Below are 19,070 nucleotides of genomic sequence, written 5' to 3'. Positions count from 1 at the left end.
CATTCAAACCTGGCACGTTAGGGGCCGTCCATAATTATCTATCTTTAACAGATTGAGTATCTTTGAAACGAGAAAAAAAATCGTTCATGGGCGGGTGGGTCAAGAAGGGTTTCGTAATGAAAAATATTGATAGCTGAAACACTAGTCCATTCCAGCTATTTTTCGTTGAGGGGTGAGTAGGTGGGGGTGGGGGACGGTGGGGGTGGGGGACGGTCACAAGTTACTCATAACTAAGCTTTTCATTTCGTGAAAATTATGGATAATGCCGGGTCCATAATTGTCGATCTTTTACACGAAGAGAAAAAGTTTCGTTGGTGGGTGGGTCAAGGGGAGTTTCGTTTCGAAAAAACATTGATATTGCAGACATCAATCAGGGGGGGGGGGGTTGGTGGGTGGTTGGAGGAGGGTCCTTCTTTCATTTCCTGAAAATTATCGATAATGCTGGATAGCTCCTTAGTCTATGCAATAAAATAGTTGTTTTCTTCACACAGTACCGTAAAGTTTAAACAATATCCGGCCAGGTTTGTACCGAACATTTTTTCGAAAGGTAATTTCTCAAATGTTGCCTTGAGTACGTTCTCAGCAACATCGCGGGCCAGTTTCAAATAATTGGACTACAAACTTGCATCGCTGGTTGTTGCAGCTCCATCACAGGTCGTATCACGGGAAATTGAGTCCAGCTCCACTTCTAGGTTCGGTAAGACGTGATGGGAATCACTTCCTGCATGCTGGTGCATGTGACTCAAGAGCTCTGGCTGGCAACCAGTTTTAGACTGCAGGTGCAATGCAAGATTTTCTGCGCTGTGCTATGCATTGTGCATTGCATTTCTCGAGAGACACTTCACGCTATGTGAAAAAAATTCGCTCAATGTGGTATTGTGCATCGTGCAGTGCAACTTTCCCACAAAACTGGACTCAAAGCACCTTATAGCTGTGGTTTACAGCAAAGATTTTCCTATTTGCGACTCTTGGTTTAATGGGTGCAGTAGCATGCATGTGCCTGGTGATATTGTTGCAATGGATCATAGTGAGGGCGTAGCAGTACTTGTGCACTGATAGTTGGTAATGGCATGAGTACATAACCAAGAGTGGGCAACTCGATGATCCCACTACCCACGGCAAGAAGTTTCATCACTTCGGTTCTTGTGGGCCATTGGGCTCACTAATACCATCATGCGTAGCCAGAGATCAAAACTTGTACATCACAGCTACGGTAGTTGAAGCAGAACAATGAACTGTGGATCCATGCCTACTGAACCTGATAAAACACTCTATCTACATGGCACATGTAGAAATATATGCGCTTTGCTCATAATCATTTGATTTCGAAGCCGATCGTACCTTATGTTAGTAGTTGCACATTCTTAGCAGTTATGTACATGTAGTTTGATAATAACGTTACGATAGATTATCAATGCTGGTGGAAAGGTGGAAACGTTATGCTGGTTGCATGATTTTGTACCCGGTGTGCCATGACCAGGCATGCTAATTCATAGGATATTAGCAAGTTTGCCTGCCTGCTGGGTGTTGTATCTTAGCTTCACTGTACTACAAATATGATAGGCTTACTTTTCCTAATTTGCTTCTTTATAACATTCAGTTTGTTTTGCTGCAATCTTTTCACGTGTTTTGCAGGATTGTAGCCAAGGGTGAATGCCATTATCATGAGCGAAGGTCTCTGAGAACCCATGTCTGAAAGCTGGTCATGTTGGCCCAACGATGACTTTCATTGCCTGTATCCGCCACCTTCATACTGGAATGAACTGGAACATGTTCACTCTCTGTTTCTCATATGGAAGGACGGAACAGATTGTGTGTCTGTCTCTGTGGATCACCGAAGGCTGAACACTCCAGTTGGAAGAATATTGGATCTCACGAAGTGACTGAATCTGAAGCGGCTGACATGCATCTGCACAGCGCTTTCTTTCTGAGATTTGCTTCAAGGCAGGTTATTGTGTACAGTTTTGTCCACGGTATTCCTATATTTGCCGAACGTATTTCTCTGGTAGTATTGTGACTACACACGCGCAATGATCTCTCCGTCATCGGTCTTTTGGCTCACTGATGACAGCATGCATAGCCATAGGTCAAACGAGCAGCTAAGGTAGTTGAAGCAGAAGAATGGATCGATGCATCCTGAACCTGGTGTACTGCCTATATGCACTCTCAGTAGTATTTGTAACGTGTTAACTATGAAGTATCAACATTGCTTCTCTTGTATATGGACGGTGTGAGTGATGTCAGATGGTCTGTACTGCCATGGCCGATGTTATTCATTGGAAGATGTTGGGTTGGGCCATTGTGCCCTCTTGCAATATGCTGTTGCAGCCTGAAGGCAATGAAAAAGTTCGAATGCTGATCTGCTTTCAAGCGTAGAATGTCACATTATGTGCATTACATATTTGCATAATTATGTTTTGTACTGGAGTGTGAATGTGCGGCAAGGGCATGCACATGTAAGTATATCGCACTGCAAACAGCCTAAGAGTTCACGTGGTATGTAATAAGTACACTTTTGGAAAGTGCGTGCACAGCCGAATCATGTAATGTTAAAACAGCCTTTGTGCTCCTCCCTGAATGGCTGCACAAGTAGAAATCTCCGTCTTCCTTTGCTTCTGCTTGAGCTGGCATGGTGGTCGTAGAGTTGGAAATTGTCAAGTATGATAACAATCGTTGTTTGGTCTGGAGACAAGAATGCATTTGGATATTTGTCCCAGGACTGCATGGCTTCCCAAACTGCACGTTGAATGCCATAGATGATTATTGTTCGGTTCAAGAAAGGACTCGTGGGTCTGTCTGGCTAGTAGCTCTCGCTAGTCCATTTCCATAGCACTTGCTCTGGATTCACTCGCTGGAATATTCTCCAGTTTCGAACAAGAAGTTTAGAAAACCTACTGGTGATATTAGTATGTTATACTAGTTTCTCCGCACTGTACCGCAGCTTTTGCTATCACACACATGTGGGCAAGAGTTCATGTGAACTCTTGATGTGGGTTATATAGTTTATCTAAAATCCAGCATGATGTTCTTCCAAGAACGCCCCCGACCTAGGCCCTCGGAACGACGTTCTTGGGTGTGCAACATCACTTATAGTTCTAAATCTTAGAATTTAGCGCAGGATTTTAGTGATCACGGTTCCAAATGCATGTCATTGCACTCCACCTTTGGGATTAATTAAGAGCTGCATGCATGCCAAAGCTTGTCATAAAAGAAGAGCAGACTTAAATAGGCATCTTGTACGCATGATTTCTAAAATGTAACATCCCTGCCGAAGAGTGTTCTTCCATACTACAGTAGAGTCGAGCGTCCAAGAACGTTGTGTCGAAGAGGTTAGCCTGGGGTGTTCTTATTTTTCAGCCATCCGGCTGCGCTCTTATAACATGTTCTTAGAAACAATCATGTTAGGATCATATGTATCCCGAAAGCTGCCGGAAAACCAACACCGCCATTCTTAACTTTAGGCGGTGGCGTTCTTAGCATTTCAGGCTGGACATTCTTGGGCAACACGTTCTTTGGCGCCCGACTCTACTGTAGTACTGTACATGAAATACAGCTGCTACAACTGTAGTAATATAGAATGCCGATTATCCGAATAATTGATCGTCCAAACTGCTCAGGCTGCATGGTAGCAGGCTGTCATCAACATGCATCCCATGATAATTTCGAGGAGCTGGAGTGTGTGCCAAAAAGAATGAGGAATGAAAGTATGCATGGGGAAATGAGTATGTTTTAGATGAGTGTTTTCCCTCGCCCTTATCCGAACATACATGCACTCAATCGCCATAACCCCTGGAGATGACTCCATGCAAAGAGGAGTGCAGACCATCAGAGCTCATAATATACTTTAAAGCACACACGACACACACACAGCTTCAGAACCTGAGAGAGTATGATATGGGTATGTCACAAGTACTCCCAGGTCCCGAAGCTTTCGTCTCAACAAAGGATCATAATCGACGACTTGTAATGAACTACAATTTGGCAGTATTATACCGTACTTGTTTACATTCAATTTAGGAATGAGTTTAAAGCATGAGAACTATCCACAGCAGACATTCTCACTGTTCGGAGTTGCCAAAAAAGTGGTGCATGTACAAATCAGGGATGGGTACAATACCACCATCTGAGGTGAGTCTATCAGGAAAGTGAGTGTTGTCCACTCTATAAAATGGGGTCCCTCAAGAAAGATGTGATTTTGCAGCCATGGACGTTTCCGACCCAGGTGACCGTATATACAGTGATCTAAGTTATGCAAAGCTTGACATGAATGATTGGCTGGACACGTCGAAGAGAAGGAAGAGAGAAGCAGACCAACCTTACACCAGCTGAGTGTAGTGGCCCAAAACAACAAACTAATTCTGTGTGGCCTTAGGAGCTGGGCAAGAGGTGTACAGTGAATTAAACAATACAGTAAACGTGGGAGAAGAAGTGACAAGACTGAGTATGATACACTGTGCCAGCACAGTGCACATACTAGTGCAACTGTTTGTGTAGTTACAGTTAGCCCACACAAGCAGGTCACTCGATTGTAGATACACAGAGCGCATTCTACATCATACAAAACATGTTGAGCTAGGCAGCAGTGGCTGGCATTTACCGGCATGCACCAATGCCAATGCGGGGCTTGAGCAAATAGTACAAGCCTCGGAACACCCATACGCCATTTTAGAGACAGAACAAGGCGATGAGTAAGCACCAAAGGATTATATGAATAGCGGCCAGGCAATAATTCAGGCCACTGCTGCTAATCAAGGACTAGTTACTAGTACTAGTATGTTGTCAGTGTACCCTGAAACGATGCAATCACAGCGAACGTGATACATGCACATCATGTTGCCTGGTTCTTGGTTAAAAGTTGTATCCTCAATGCTTGAGGTTTGTGGGGTCATTCCAGCTTCTCAGAGTCCTGCACAAAAAAGATAAAAGCAAGTGCAGGTAGAATAATAGTAAGCTCACATAAAACCTCTTCGTCTTGCTAACGAATTTCGTGATAAACGAGGCTACAGGAAAAAAAAGTTCAACCATAATGCAAAAAGGCAACTTTAGCTAATCATATTTTTGGCAGCAACACTATACTGTTTGTATAGGAGAGTTGGCTTGGTGCATTCATGCCAAATGCACTCCCTATAGTATTTATACTGTACTTCATCATTTTACTTGGGCATTCATTCCCAGTAGCCCTAATGTCTTCTAACAGAGTGCGCAAGGTACAGCATATTCGGCGCATATTTTATTTTCGGCTATTATCGGCCTGTGCATTTTTAATTCGGAAAGTGGTGGACATCACGCAACTGAATTGTAAATAAAAGGGGGTTCGTCAACTGACAACCGCATACTTTTTCGACGTCACTGATAGAAGAATTTTTCGTCCAGTGCATGCGCCAAGAGTGAATAGCAACCGAATAGAGCGGTTGTCATTTGACAACCCCCCCCTTTTATATACTAGAGGAAACGCAAAAGGTAACAAGATTACGTAACCAAAGGTAAGAAGGCAATGAACGAACTGTCAACCTACGAATACAACCTCAGTGCAACAACGTGCTCTTTCTGCTTACACAAGCAGAAAGAGAAAGAGAAAGAGCACGTTGTTGCACTGAGGTTGTATTCGTAGGTTGACACTTTGTTCAGTGCCTTCTCCCCTTTTATTTACTGGGCATTCGTAGCCTAAAATTCCTTCTGCAAGGTTCAATGTGACAGTGTATACAGGCATCAGCAGTACAGGCTGAAATTTCAATGTGGCCGAGATGTGTTTTGCCCTGGGGAGGCTGCAATTTAAAAGCGTCGACAATTTGCATACTTTACAACACAGTACTGAGCATGCGGTGAGCTGATAACAAAATGAATTGGAGGTACTAATAATGCTAAGGGATTCGGGGGCGCATCAAAGGGGTCAGCACCAAGGAATGGGATAGATTTGTGCCCAGTTCGGGTATGTATATTGGGTATAGAACGGAAATTATTGGCTTAACCTCGGGCGACTCCTACCAGTATTACCACCAATGGCGCATGGCTGCTGATCTCTGTGATAGAAATGAGACGTGTATGTGAAACCAAAATACGGCTTTTCAAGATGTATGTGCATTTTGTGAAGATCTGATGTAAGTCATTAGGGATACCTTGTTGGGTCTTGCCAACATTCAATTATTATGATGCTCATATCTATGCAATAACATTAATGGAATTATCAGCAAGAATCAATAACCCCAAGAGTATGCAGCTTTGTACATGGAGTCTGCCACAACACGTTGACCAAAGTACATGAACCTAGACACGAGCTGGGGAATCAGCTGAGCTGCTGCATCATTTATGATCTGCTATAGTTTCCAGTCTCCACGGAGGTTTTTCTTGGAGACGTCGAATCTACAGTATTAGGTGTGAAACTGTTGTACTAAACCGCAGGAGATAGAATCTATTCAGCTGAGACAACATTTCACTACGTACGGAAGGAAGTACGCCGATCAAAGCTTGCTACACTCCCGTTTAGTCAACTTAACGGCCCAAATAATGCTTGGGTCATGAACTCATCGCTGTTGGTCTTTCGAGGGTGCCTGACAATGGTTGTTAATGCACAGCACCAGCCGAGCCAAATGACAAGATCAGAGACATAGATCTTCCTAGTTCAATTGCTGAAACGTGACTTGTGCAAACGTTATGTAGCAAAAGGAACTGTACTACGGCACTACACGCCATTCACAATAATCAAAAATGCCCACATGACAAAACAGAATTTCATCAACGGAGCCCCGGGATTTTTTCTTCTGTACTTATGCATTATGGAGTCATAGCATAAGGGAGACGGCACGGTAGACTTTCAGCCTAAATCATAACGAGGGCCAGCTGGGCAGCTCAAAAGAGAGCTCTATGCACTATTGGCAGAGTGGTATACATGAATAGAGAGTGACCACCCAGTGCGTGAAGCTTTTCGTGTCACCCTAGAACATTTCAAAAATTGATAATGTGGGTTCAACCCCGGGCTGCCAGTGACAGTTGCCCTTACTGCCTTAGGGGCAAGTGCGATACATACATGCTCGCATATAGTATCGCTTGACTGACCCATGCTTGGGGCCAGTGGGTCAAGTCCGCGATCACGAGTTGCATAAACCACAGATCATGTAGAATCTCCATGGATCCAATCTGTGTACTGTAAAAGCAGAAATTTTCGGTGGTGCAATATTTTCAGAATTCTCCAAAATCGGCGGTTCGGTGGAGGGAAATTTTCGGTAATACCCGCTTTCCAGGTAAGGGTGCTAGTACTACTCAGTAGTACCGAACAATTTCGGTGCTTTTTTTCGGTAAAAATTGTCGGCACCGAAGTTACCGAAAATAAAACACCACTGAAAATTTCCGCTTTTACAGTACATCATTTTGGGTATTATGATCTCGTGTTGTTTCCTTGGGTGCTACGACTCCCTCCCTGACATGCATTGATCCATGGCACGGTATGATTTGGGCAATTTCAGCCAATCAGTAGACGTTCTGAGAGGGGCATATTCAACGATACACCCCGCTCAGTTCACATGGGTCGCGCCAAGAGTGAATATTGGGAGGAGTCTTGGGAAAGTGCCCTGGGAGAAATGGATAGCACCATTGTATACATGCACTGCATTCCCCATAATTTCCTCGTGTTATGTCCTCGGGAAAATATTTAACGTATACCCTTCATATACTCATAGAATAATCCAAATGCATCTGCAGTCAACCACGGGTATAACAACCCACGGATAGTGACACTATCTTCAGACCTAGTAACAATATAGCCGTATATTATAAACCCCGTGAATGACGACAACTCCCAAATAGCAACACTTTTCTCATGCCCGATCAAGGGTCGTTCGTTACTGGCAAAGTTAGCTGGACATCATATCATGTAGTCATTATTATTTCAGGCAGGGACAATGAAATACACCCCCGCCCCCATTCCTGCAGAGGGAACAGTGCTGTGTCCAGGTCCGCATGCAGCATGGAGGTGCTAGTAAGCCGCTGGCATATTTTCTCTTGTGGATCGATGTACAGTGCGTGACAATGCTTCCACAGTGGTGGTGGTGGTGGTGGCAGGAGCATACTGCACTGCAGGGCATTACAGCACTGGCATACTATTATTTTCTCTTGCAGACGTGCCGTGCACGACAATGCTTCTATAGTGGTGGTCACGGTGGTGGTGTGGTGGTGGTGGTCACGGTGGTGGTCATGGTGGTGGTGGTGGTGGCGGCGGCGGCGGTGGTGGTGGTGGTCATGGTGGTGGTGGTGGTCATGGTGGTGGTGGTGGTGGTGGTGGTGGTTGTGGTGCTGCTGGTGGTGGTTGTGGTGCTGCTGGTGGTGGTTGTGGTGCTGCTGGTGGTGGTTGCGGTGGTGGGAGCATTCTGCACTGCAGGGCATTAAAGCAAGCTCGATTGTGCATGCATGGTGGCGGTGGGAAAGAGGAGCCAATGAAAGTGTGTACATATTTTTGTTGAAAGCACGAGAATTCAAAGAAAGCTGGCTGCTTCCTCTATTCCCATGATCGGCCAGTGCCTGCAGCACGAACAGTACATTGTATTACATGTATGTGCATAGAGAGACAAATAAACACTAACCTGAGCATGGGTACCGCTTGTATTCGTGGTCAGGAAAGTGAAAGTACGAACGAAGGAGAAGAAGATTGTTGACCATGGCGAACAACTGCATATCCAGAGGGCACACAGCTTGCCAGAATGGGTCGGCTACATCTTCGCTAATTTTCTATCCTAACAACATTCAGCTTCGAGGTCAAGGACGACGGCATTTTTGGAAGGAAATTTCGAATTTTGGAGAAGCTTGCTTTCGGAAAAATGTTCCTTTCACGCAAGGCATCATGCCAGGTCAGGCGTGTGAACCAGGTGAACTGTGTCGGCAGATCGACGTTGACGTTCCAGGCCGACAGTTTTTTGACCAAGCCGTGAATCGCCCTCGCTCGGACTCGCCCGGCTACGAAGGAGTAATTTTACAACTCTTCAGGCCAGCTACAGGTCTCTGACGGACAGCTGCAAGTGACGGATATCGGTCATTTGCAGCCACTACTTAGAGCCTCCTGGTCGTTGCAATCTGATACATAATATCAAGAGTAGATAAACAAGAGTGTGCAACTCCGGATCTCTCCTGCACAATCTGCAGATACCCCGCGCCCACGGCGGAATTTTTTGTTTACGTCACCTTTTTTCAGAGAAACGCGGCTTTGCCGCAGAGCAGTGTGAGAGCACGTGCTGGGCACCGACCTTGTAGTGTAAAGCCCAGCCAAGTGCACGAGGGAAAACTCTCCAAAAGGCTCGCAGCGCGTGCGTCGTCGAAAAGATTACGTCAACAAAAAATTCCGCCGTGGGCCAATCCATCCGGAGTTGCACACTCTTGTTTATCTACTCTTGATAATATACCTCCTAGATCCTGATGTATAAAAACTTCTTTTTCTTTCCAACTTCTGCCCGGCATGGGATCCGACCGGGGCTCTGCCAACCGCGGAAGGTTGTAGTAAGGTCACTGTTTTCGAGCACAGTGTCCTCCTCCTTGTTTCATGCTGTCAATCTAACAATTGCGTGATGCGTCCTACAAGGTTTATCTAATACTGTATAATTATCATGTAATTTCAGGTGAATTTAAATTTCGGTATCAGGGACCCGCCAGGTTTCAGGTGTAATGGAGAATTAGGTGACCAGCCTACCCTTCGCATACAGTGCATACTCTTTTTAGGTGTAATCTAAATTTAGGTGCCTGAATTCTCTACCGAAATCACCGAAATTAAAATTACACCGAAAATAACGTGTTATTACTGGTTTACCAGTTTTGGATTATATCATATGCTACATATCGCTACATGTAGGTTGCTTGTACTCAATCTGCGGACAGCATGCTGTTTCGTTCTTTGTGAACTCATCAGCGCAGCACAGAGGAATTGTATGTTGCTTGTAGGTGGGTTAGGGTACTATTGGTGTTTTTCTCGACCATGTACCACTCCCTGGTTACAACGTGACAACACTAGTGATTGTGCATTGACATACCAGTTCAAATAGCACACACACACACACACACACACACACACACACACACACACACACACACACACACACACACACACACACACACACACACACACACACACACACACACACACACACACACACACACACACACACACACACACACACACACACACACACACACACACACACACACACACACACACACACACACACACACACACACACACACACACACACACACACACACACACACACACACACACACACACACACACACACACACACACACACACACACACACACACACACACACACACACACACACACACACACACACACACACACACACACACACACACACACACACACACACACACACACACACACACACACACACACACACACACACACACACACACACACACACACACACACACACACACACACACACACACACACACACACACACACACACACACACACACACAGAGGCAGCCAGACACGCACGCGCGCACGGCACACACCACACACACACAAACACACGCACACGCACGCACGCACGCACGCACGCACGCACACACACACACACACACACACACTGTCGCCAAACTATAATGTTTATGTACATGCAGTCTTGCTCAGCTGTCACCCACATGCACAATGATGGAGCGCCGGATTACGGTATGCATGTCCAAGGTGTACCGGTACCGCGGTCAGGTAGTCGGCACGGCACGTGCTCAGACGTGTGCCCAGGTCATCGGGTGAAGGCAACAGGTCATGCATGCAGCTAACATGCCTGGCAGGCGAAAAGGGCATGGTGGAATGAAGTGGCGAAAAGACAAGTCAGGACATCCATGGTTTATGAAACATATTTGATAGGATAGAGTAACTCCTTCTTGCGGTGAATGCACACACCATTCTGAAGTAGTCATCACAAATAGAAAAAAATTAATAAGTCATGTCTCCTTCCATGATGATCCAAGGAGTAGAAATTGGGCAAGAAATCTCAGATAGAATGAAGCAGGAATTGGTGTTCAGTTGATCAGCATTTTGTCAAACTCAGGCTGTTAATTTTTTTATAATCATGTCCCATGCATCGGCCAAGGAAAGATTTGTTTAAAAAGCTAATACATGTGCTGTAAAGACACGGAACGGTCAGGAAGTCAAAAACCACTTCACAGATCACCGAGCTAAAGATATAAAATATATACGTGGAAGCTGCTCAAACAAGCGTCTTCACACCCTCTGGGGTGCTCAGAGTCGGCACAGGACAACCACAATTGGAGAATGGGTTGACTCGACTTTCAATGAAAGAAAAAAAGGATAGCGTGACCAGAGAAAAAAAAAGCTGAGCAGTGGGCGCCTAGATGCGCTGCACCCATGATTTGTAATCGTCGGGGTGTGCGGCCGACATCAGCACGGTGTACGTTGTGTGACTGCGCAGCAGCAGTAGGCACAAGAACAGAACAGAACAGGATATTGATAACAGCACAACAAGACACACACATTCATGTTTAATTGTTTAAATTAATAAAACAAAATCCGGAGGTAAACGGATAGTCATCGGCGGATATAAATGCCGGCATAATTTTGAGCATAATCACGGCTTTCTGAAAAATAGCATTGCCGAGCATAATTTAGTTGATCCTTCAGCATAACTGCCGCATAAAACCGCTAGGGCCTCAAAGGTCAAAAGTTCACCGTCCAGAGTCCGTTGTTTGTTACAAAGGCAAGGGAATCCTCCTATAAATAGATCTACACCCGGCACTCGGCAGGGAGTCGTACCATACCAAGGTATTTATCTGGCACGGCTCCGTGAAAGCCTGGAAGCGCCTGATCTACACTGTAAATGCAACAGGTGTGTATTAAATGTTTAGGGCGTCAAAGGTCAAAAGTTCACTGTCCAGAGTTCGTTGTTTGTTACAAAGGCAGGGGAATCCTCCTATGAATATACCTACATCAGGCCCTTTCAAGGAGTCGTACCATACCACGTGGCACGATTCCCTGAAAGGGCCTGATCTGCACTGTAAAATTGTTTACAATTTTACAAAATGTAACAGGTCTGTAATGTTTACTTCAGAAGTACGAGACGTTGGTTGGGGTGGTGAGACCACGGCGTGTATTGCTTACATAACCACTGTAAAAGCCATATACAGCCAACTTCGCTAACAACGACTGCGGATATAACGACAATTCGCGAATAACGACAGAATTTCCATGCCCAGAGCAAAGTCCCATCCCACCGTAATACATTATAATGAGACTTCGGGCATAACGACACTTCGCGAATAAGGACACCTTGTTGATGCCCGGCCGAGTGTCGTTATAAGCGAAGTTGACTGTATAATTATAACGAAGAGCTAACTCTAACGAGTTAACGAGGAGAAATCTGTCGTTAAAATAGAAATCGTCATACAGAAATCGATACATATACTGTCCTATTGAGCGTTGAGAATGAGTGAGAATCGTTACCTTTGGTACACGTAAACTAGTCAATTTTGGGAAATCGTTATATATGCGCCTCGTTAGAATAACGGCTTTTACAGTAGCTTGAAAACCTTCCATCCACGACGACAGCAGCGCTACATAGTCATTAGTTGTGACTGTCAACCAACGCATTCCTCCTGCAGTCCTGCATGTTTAGTCCTACGGCCCAATCCTATCAGAAGTTTCGTTGAACGTAATAGTCTATGGCGGCTGAAGTGGCGTGACGGATCGAATGGAGTCCGCGGGCGCCCGTGACACGGCACTTGATTATCCGTCTGACATGGAAGTCGACGTATTAGAAGAGGAAGAAGACAGCAATTGTAATGCAGCCGATCACCTGCAGAAAGCAGATGAAGCTCGAATTTCCAGAGACCGTTCCATGAAAAGAACGTCAACGGAGAAGGCGAACACCTCAGCAAATGCGAAGAAGACTCGAGTTTCGCTAGGTTCTAGCATCCAGCTTGTCAATATCAGTCCACACCAGAGGGTCACGGAGTTTCCAGCTGAATATCTTACCGTCTCCTCTGGAAAGCTTTATTGTGAAGTCTGTCGCACAGTAATATCCGATCGTCATAGTAAGGGCAAGGAGACACACCACCAGCAGCAGTCCCTGCACCAGCAGCGCGTCATCCAGAGCTGGGAGCAGTATCAACAACGACACAGCCTGGCTGGAACTGTGCTTTCCCAAGCAGTACCAACGGAGCAAAGTGTGCGACGGATTGAGACAGTGACTGCGTTCCTGAAGGCTGGCATTCCTTTAGCTAAGGCAGACTACATACAGCCCCTTGTAGAAGCAGGTGCAGCAAGGCTGACGTTTTCAACCCACCTAGCAAGCTATATCCCTTTTGTTCTGGAAGTTGAACGTGATAAATTGAAGGAGGAACTGAAAGACAAGCCATTCATTTGCGTCATATTTGATGGAAGCACACACTTGGGTGAAATGCTCGTCATCCTCAACAGATTCGTCCGTGAAGACTTTGAGATCTGTCAACGACTTGTCCGCGTACATGTGCTTGCAAAGAGCTTAAATGCCCAGCAATTGGCCAGAGAAATCATCACCACACTGTCAACTGATCTGCAATATCCAAGTGAGCGTGTGCTGGCTATGGTTCGTGATGGTGCAAGTGTCAACGGTGCTGCTGTCAAGATCCTCAAGGATGCCCTGTACCCACAGCTAGCTGAAATCATTTGCATCCCGCATTTTCTTGATCTGATTGGGAGAAAATTTGACACGGATCTGCTGGATTCCTTCTTTCAGGCATGGGCAGCTCTGTTTAGTCACAGCCCCGCTTCATGATTGGTTTGGGAAAGCCTGAGCGGCGAGAGTATCCGTTCATATTCTGCCACTCGGCGGTGGAGCTGGTGGGAGGTACTTGCACAACTACACCGTCTATTTCACACGTCAACGTATTCCTAGCTGGTCTCCAAAGCTGCCCGTCCACTGTGGCCAAGCCGAAACGAGTTCTTGAAGATCCAGATGAGCAAATACAGCTACGCCTGCAGCTGGCCATCACCATCGACATGGGGAAGCCAATTGTCCAGAAGACGTATCTGCTCGACGGCGATGGTGAAATGGCGGTGATGCCTATGCCTGCCTGCAAGAGCTGTGTTCTGCTGCTGCAGTAGAGAACTACCCCGAAACAATTGCAACAGCCGATGACATAGCTGGTGGCAATGCGGCCGCTGCCGCAGCTATGGTGACGCAAGCCAAGGTATTCGTAGCACCTGCGGTGCAATACTTCCGCACCAAGTTTAACAAGCAAGGTACCCCACTGTTTGAAGTGGTGAAGTTATTCAAGGCGGTGCGAATTCTTTGCCAACAACAGGCCAGAGCAATTGGCTTGACCGAAGCCCACGTGCAAGCGCTTAGAATTGTTCCCGGCATCAGTGATGACGCCCTCGTAGGCCGTCTGCTGGAGGAGTTGCCGGCTTACATTGTTGCTGCAGAAGACACTGTCATCGATGACACTCATCGTCGTCTAAGATGGTGGAGGAATTAGGTTGGCCTTCAAGCATGGAAGCTTGCGGCCCGCATTGTGTTTGCGCGGCTGCCATCGTCTGCTCCAGCAGAGCGTAAATTCTCCCTTTGTGAAGCTGCGACCAGTTCACGTCAGGCACGCTTGCTTTGTGACCAACTGGAGGCATCATTGATGCTCCAGTTCAATCGTGGTCACATCTCCCTGCTCTGAAGTAGTTGCAGAGTTGTTGCAGTTGTGTTGACTCCAAATCACAGCTTCTTCCTCTGGCTTTTGAATTGGTGATCAGCACATGCATGTAGGATGTGGTCTCTCCAGCAGCCAAAGCTGCCACTGTTCGACTGGTATTTCTCTTATTGTTTTCAAATTTCTTGCACATTATTCTCCCAAATGCATATCTGAAGTCGTGTTGTCAATGCAGTGTCATGCATAAGTCACTGCAGTGACTCTGCATTCTATTCTATTATTTCTGTACATAATTATGATTGTATTGATGTTGCAGTGCTTATTGCTGTGTCCTGGTTCCTTCTCCATAGCTGAGACTAGATCTTCTTCCATGCAGTTTTCTCCGGAAGTCCACATTTGATCCCGAGTACACATTCTACTGTAGAGGCAGAAAATTTCGTCGGTCAATAATTTCGTAACTCCAAAGAAAAGGAGTTCGTCCGGTTGAAAATTTCGTCCATGGATCATACGAGTGTATAGAAAAGCTGGACAAATCGATATTCGTCCTACACTTAATTTAGTCCAAAAGCTCCTTGGACGAAAAAGACGAAATTATATTCCAGACGAATATTTCTGCTTATAATGTATACTATATTATAGTATACATTTTAGTGGCATTATAAAAATGAAAGAGTACAGTGTCATGAAGCATAATTTGAGCATAATGTAGTGATTTTCAGAGCATATTGCCAGCATACTGAAAAGCATAATCCGTGTGATTTTCGAGCATTATCTGCCGACGTCTACCAACGGAGGCTCCTTCGATTTAGGCTAAGGGCCTGTGGAGAATCCACAAATAGAAAACTAATACAAGACACATATGGCTATAAGACAGCTGATCAGCTCTTCGCCTCCGGTGTGTGTTCAGATTACCCTGCACATTTGTGCCTTGAGCACTCTATTCATGCTGCCTCGACGGCCCTATTCGTTTAAAAAAACGGTGACTGGCCCGAAACGTCAATCATTTTTTCGACATCACTAATAAAAGAAATTTCATCCAGCGCATGCGCAAAGAGTGAATAGCAACTAAATAGAGTGGTTGTCAGTTGACAAACCCCCTCTTATTTACAATGCAGTTGCGTGATGTCCACCACTTTCTGAACAATAAATGCCCTGCTATCTCAAAGTAGTGTTCAGGTTAGATGAGTACACGTACAGTCATGATAATCATGTGCTGTTGCTGGGCTCAAGCTTTATTCAAATTTGTATGCAACACGGCAAACATACATGTACCTTCAGTTCGTGCAGCGATAGGGAGAAAAATAAAATAAAAACTTTGCTAGCAGCAAGACAGGCTTGATGAGGGTATGTGTGGGTGTGGGCATGTGGGTGTTTGCATTAGTCTTGGGCCATCTTAGTACTGCAAAGTCTTGTATAGAAGCCGTCATATTTGATAATTGCAGTGACACGCACGCACACATACACACACACACACGCACGCACGCACACACACACGCACGCACGCACACACCGTTGAGTGTGTTCAATCCCAGCCAGGTCACTCACCTGTTAAGAATCGGCGGAGTGTTGAGGACTTTCTGCAGCAAGGCATAACCGACCTGGCTCCGTCCAGCAGCGTTCAGAATCTTCTCTGCCGGGTCACTGAACAGAAAAATAGGAAACCGGCATGGTTTTTTTTCTTTTCACAACACAGCACTGAAGATAGCAAAATATACAAATAAACATATGATTATAGTAGGCTGCCTAATGTTTGCGACGTATTAATGTTCGCTAATTGTGCCGAGAAGAGCATAACGCGAATAATAATTATTACAGAATCGTGAAATCAACCTTCAACAGTGGGTGTATATGTGTGTTGCCACAGTGTTCCGTGAAAATTTGCCATCGTCAACTCGCTGGTTCTGAGAAATCGTAAACATTTAGTGACGCGAATATTGGGTGGTCTACAGTATGTAGTAGACTGTATGCAATGAGCCAATGACATCGTTCCCAAGGGCTTTTCAATTTGCTGGAGTACAGTGTAAACACAAACTGCAACCGCAAATTTCGTTTGAGCTTTTGGAGAATTTTTTCTCGGAATGTTGCTCAAGTAGCTCCCGCAATTTTTCTCATATAAATTTCTAAACGATTGGATAACAAACGCCCAATTTCGGAAATTTTATGCACAACGTGATCACAGATTTCATGTTGTATAGATGCCAGCCTAACGGCTTTTTGAAACCAGAGGTCTGGACTTTTGAAACGCGCTATAGCCTTGCCCTTGTTGTTCTGTGTATAAATTACTGTAAAACATGTAATTTTAGGTGTAGTAAAATTTCGGTGTCAGGGACCTGCCAGGTTTCAGGTGTGATTTAAAATTAGGTGACCAGCATTCCCGCACATACAGTGCACACTCTGGTGCCGTTTAGGCGTAATCTAAATTTAGGTGCTTGTTTTCTCTACCGAAATCACCGAAATTAAAGTTACACCGAAAATATCGTGTTTTACAGTAAGTTCAGCTCTGCCTCCGCAGTGTTGAGCACTGTCAGCACACTGGGTGCATCCTATGGGGAAAAGAGTCTTTAATATTATGAGCATAGGTGACTGCCCCTGTCTTTCTCTCCGCAGACATATTACATTCGCCATGAATCTCTGTGAGCTGAGCACGCAGCAGGAGAACAACTTACCGTCTGTCGTCTGTCTTCGGTGGAGGCTTCCAATGGTCGTAGTTAGTTTCCAGAACATACCACCTGCATTGCACACACCCACACCCACACGCACACACACACACACACACACACACACACACACACACACACACACACACACACACACACACACACACAAACGCATGCACGCACGCGCACGCACACACGCACACACATGGAACACTGTCTTTTCACAATTCGGTGTACATGCCTTGTATGTGGGCAAGCAACTCAACTCCATACAAAATCAAAAGAAGACGTTTCCCAGGTCTTCGGCTGGCCAGAGTACATAGCGGCAGGTGTAAGGAGAGAGAGAGAGAGAGAGAGAGAGAGAGAGAGAGAGAGAGAGAGAGAGAGAGAGAGAGAGAGAGAGAGAGAGAGAGGGAGGGAGAGGGAGGGAGGGAGAGAGAGAGAGAGAGAGAGAGAGAGAGAGAGAGAGAGGGAGAGGGAGGGAGAGAGAGAGAGAGAGAGCAAGAGAGTGCTACACGTTGGCAAACGTTGCTTGCAAGGAGAGTCGGCCAGCACTGCGATTTTGCCCAACGATTCACCACGGAAAGTAAAAGAAGATTCAGATGCACAGGGAAAATGTAACATCTTCATCCAAGCATTGGTGGTTCAGTGGTAGAATCCTCGCCTGCCACGCGGGGGGCCCGGGTTCGATTCCCGGCTAATGCATCTTTTTTTCTCCCCATCTTCCCAGTCGACCTGCGGGATCTCTGATGGGGAAAACTCTTTATTGTTGTTCTCTTGCAATTTTGCTTTGGGTGCTTACAGCGTGTTGATTTTGCTTTCGTGCTTTCTTGTTCAATATTAAATTTTGTTGTTAATTTTTTGGTTTGGTCATAGCACCCGCTATTCGTTCGTTCACTGTTGAGTTCAAGTTATCAGAGTTAGGTTGGTACACAGCTAATGGGAAGAGTACGAGACTGACAGCGAAGCACTCTGCTCTGGCTCCCAAGCGAGTGAGAGAAAGTGGTTAGGGATAGAGAAGCAGTTGAGGAAGGTGAAGGGTGAAGGTGTAGCGGCCTGACTCCAGACCATTACGTCATACTACATAATAAGCATGTGCAAGCAAAAAGTCATTCTCTTCGGCCTCAACTTCTTTGTTGTCCGGTTGGCCATTGTAGCCGTCGACTAGGGGCCGACGTTACACCCTAAAAAGGTTGCAGGAACAGGAAGATATGTGTGCATCGGCAGCCGCTATTCCCCGCGCTGGATGCTGCCGTCCTGGACCGGACCTGCACGATGAGCGTGCTACAGGACGAACGGTGTCCAATAGGCAATACAGATTTGCAGCGGGAGGCGCTGCGCTTGTCGGGACCAAACCTCTTGAATCAGCCTGATTTCAAGGCAAGCTGTACGTGCCTCAGATGTTTTAAAAAGCAAACCAGCATTGCCTTGCGTTGCGCAACCAATGATGCTCAGCAGCTACCAGCACAGCAACTCCCGGTGTTGCAACAATTTCGTAACACCATAGTTGACCTTGGCGTACTTGATGCTGCTGTGGTCAACATGGACCAGACCATGGGTCGCGTCGACATTGTTCCGAAGCGAACCAACGACGTCATCGGTAGCCGAACCATCCGAATAGTGTCAACAAAGGCGACAAAGAAAGGCTTCAGCGTTGCGCTAGCAGCAACAGATGCTGGGTGGAAGCTGCCGGTGCTCATCATGTTCAACGAGCACAACGGCAAGCTTATTAGTCCTCGAGTCGAGACGGCTCTGAAGGCGCCCGACGCTGGCAA

General features: G+C 45.9%; 1 protein-coding gene, 1 long non-coding RNA gene and 1 other non-coding gene across 3 annotated transcripts in view; 1 reads left to right on the top strand and 2 right to left on the bottom strand.

The window, feature by feature from the left end:
• Positions 1-3,961: 3,961 nt before the first annotated feature.
• On the bottom strand, positions 3,962-8,786 carry LOC135818872 (uncharacterized). The gene is made up of 2 exons (XR_010553794.1): positions 8,574-8,786; positions 3,962-4,906 (listed from the first exon to the last, which is right to left on the bottom strand). It is a non-coding gene; the product is annotated as an uncharacterized LOC135818872 (long non-coding RNA).
• Positions 8,787-10,812: 2,026 nt separating this feature from the next.
• LOC135819483 (N-acylethanolamine-hydrolyzing acid amidase-like) overlaps positions 10,813-19,070 on the bottom strand; it is a 35,110-nt gene continuing 26,852 nt past the window's right edge. The window contains exons 9-11 of the mRNA XM_065332701.1: positions 17,305-17,367; positions 16,184-16,279; positions 10,813-11,425 (exon numbers count right to left, since the gene is read on the bottom strand). Coding sequence (XP_065188773.1) covers positions 11,353-11,425; positions 16,184-16,279; positions 17,305-17,367 — 232 coding nt within the window. The 3' untranslated portion in view covers positions 10,813-11,352. The remainder of the gene's footprint in view (positions 11,426-16,183; positions 16,280-17,304; positions 17,368-19,070) is intronic.
• On the top strand, positions 17,930-18,000 carry Trnag-gcc (transfer RNA glycine (anticodon GCC)). Its single transcript has one exon. It is a non-coding gene; the product is annotated as a tRNA-Gly (tRNA).

The sequence above is a fragment of the Sycon ciliatum genome, chromosome 6, assembly GCF_964019385.1.
Source record: "Sycon ciliatum chromosome 6, ocSycCili1.1, whole genome shotgun sequence".
NCBI classification, from domain to species: domain Eukaryota; kingdom Metazoa; phylum Porifera; class Calcarea; order Leucosolenida; family Sycettidae; genus Sycon; species Sycon ciliatum.
The sequence above is the reverse complement of the archived record's forward strand: the minus strand, read 5'-3'. Positions and strand labels throughout refer to the sequence as shown.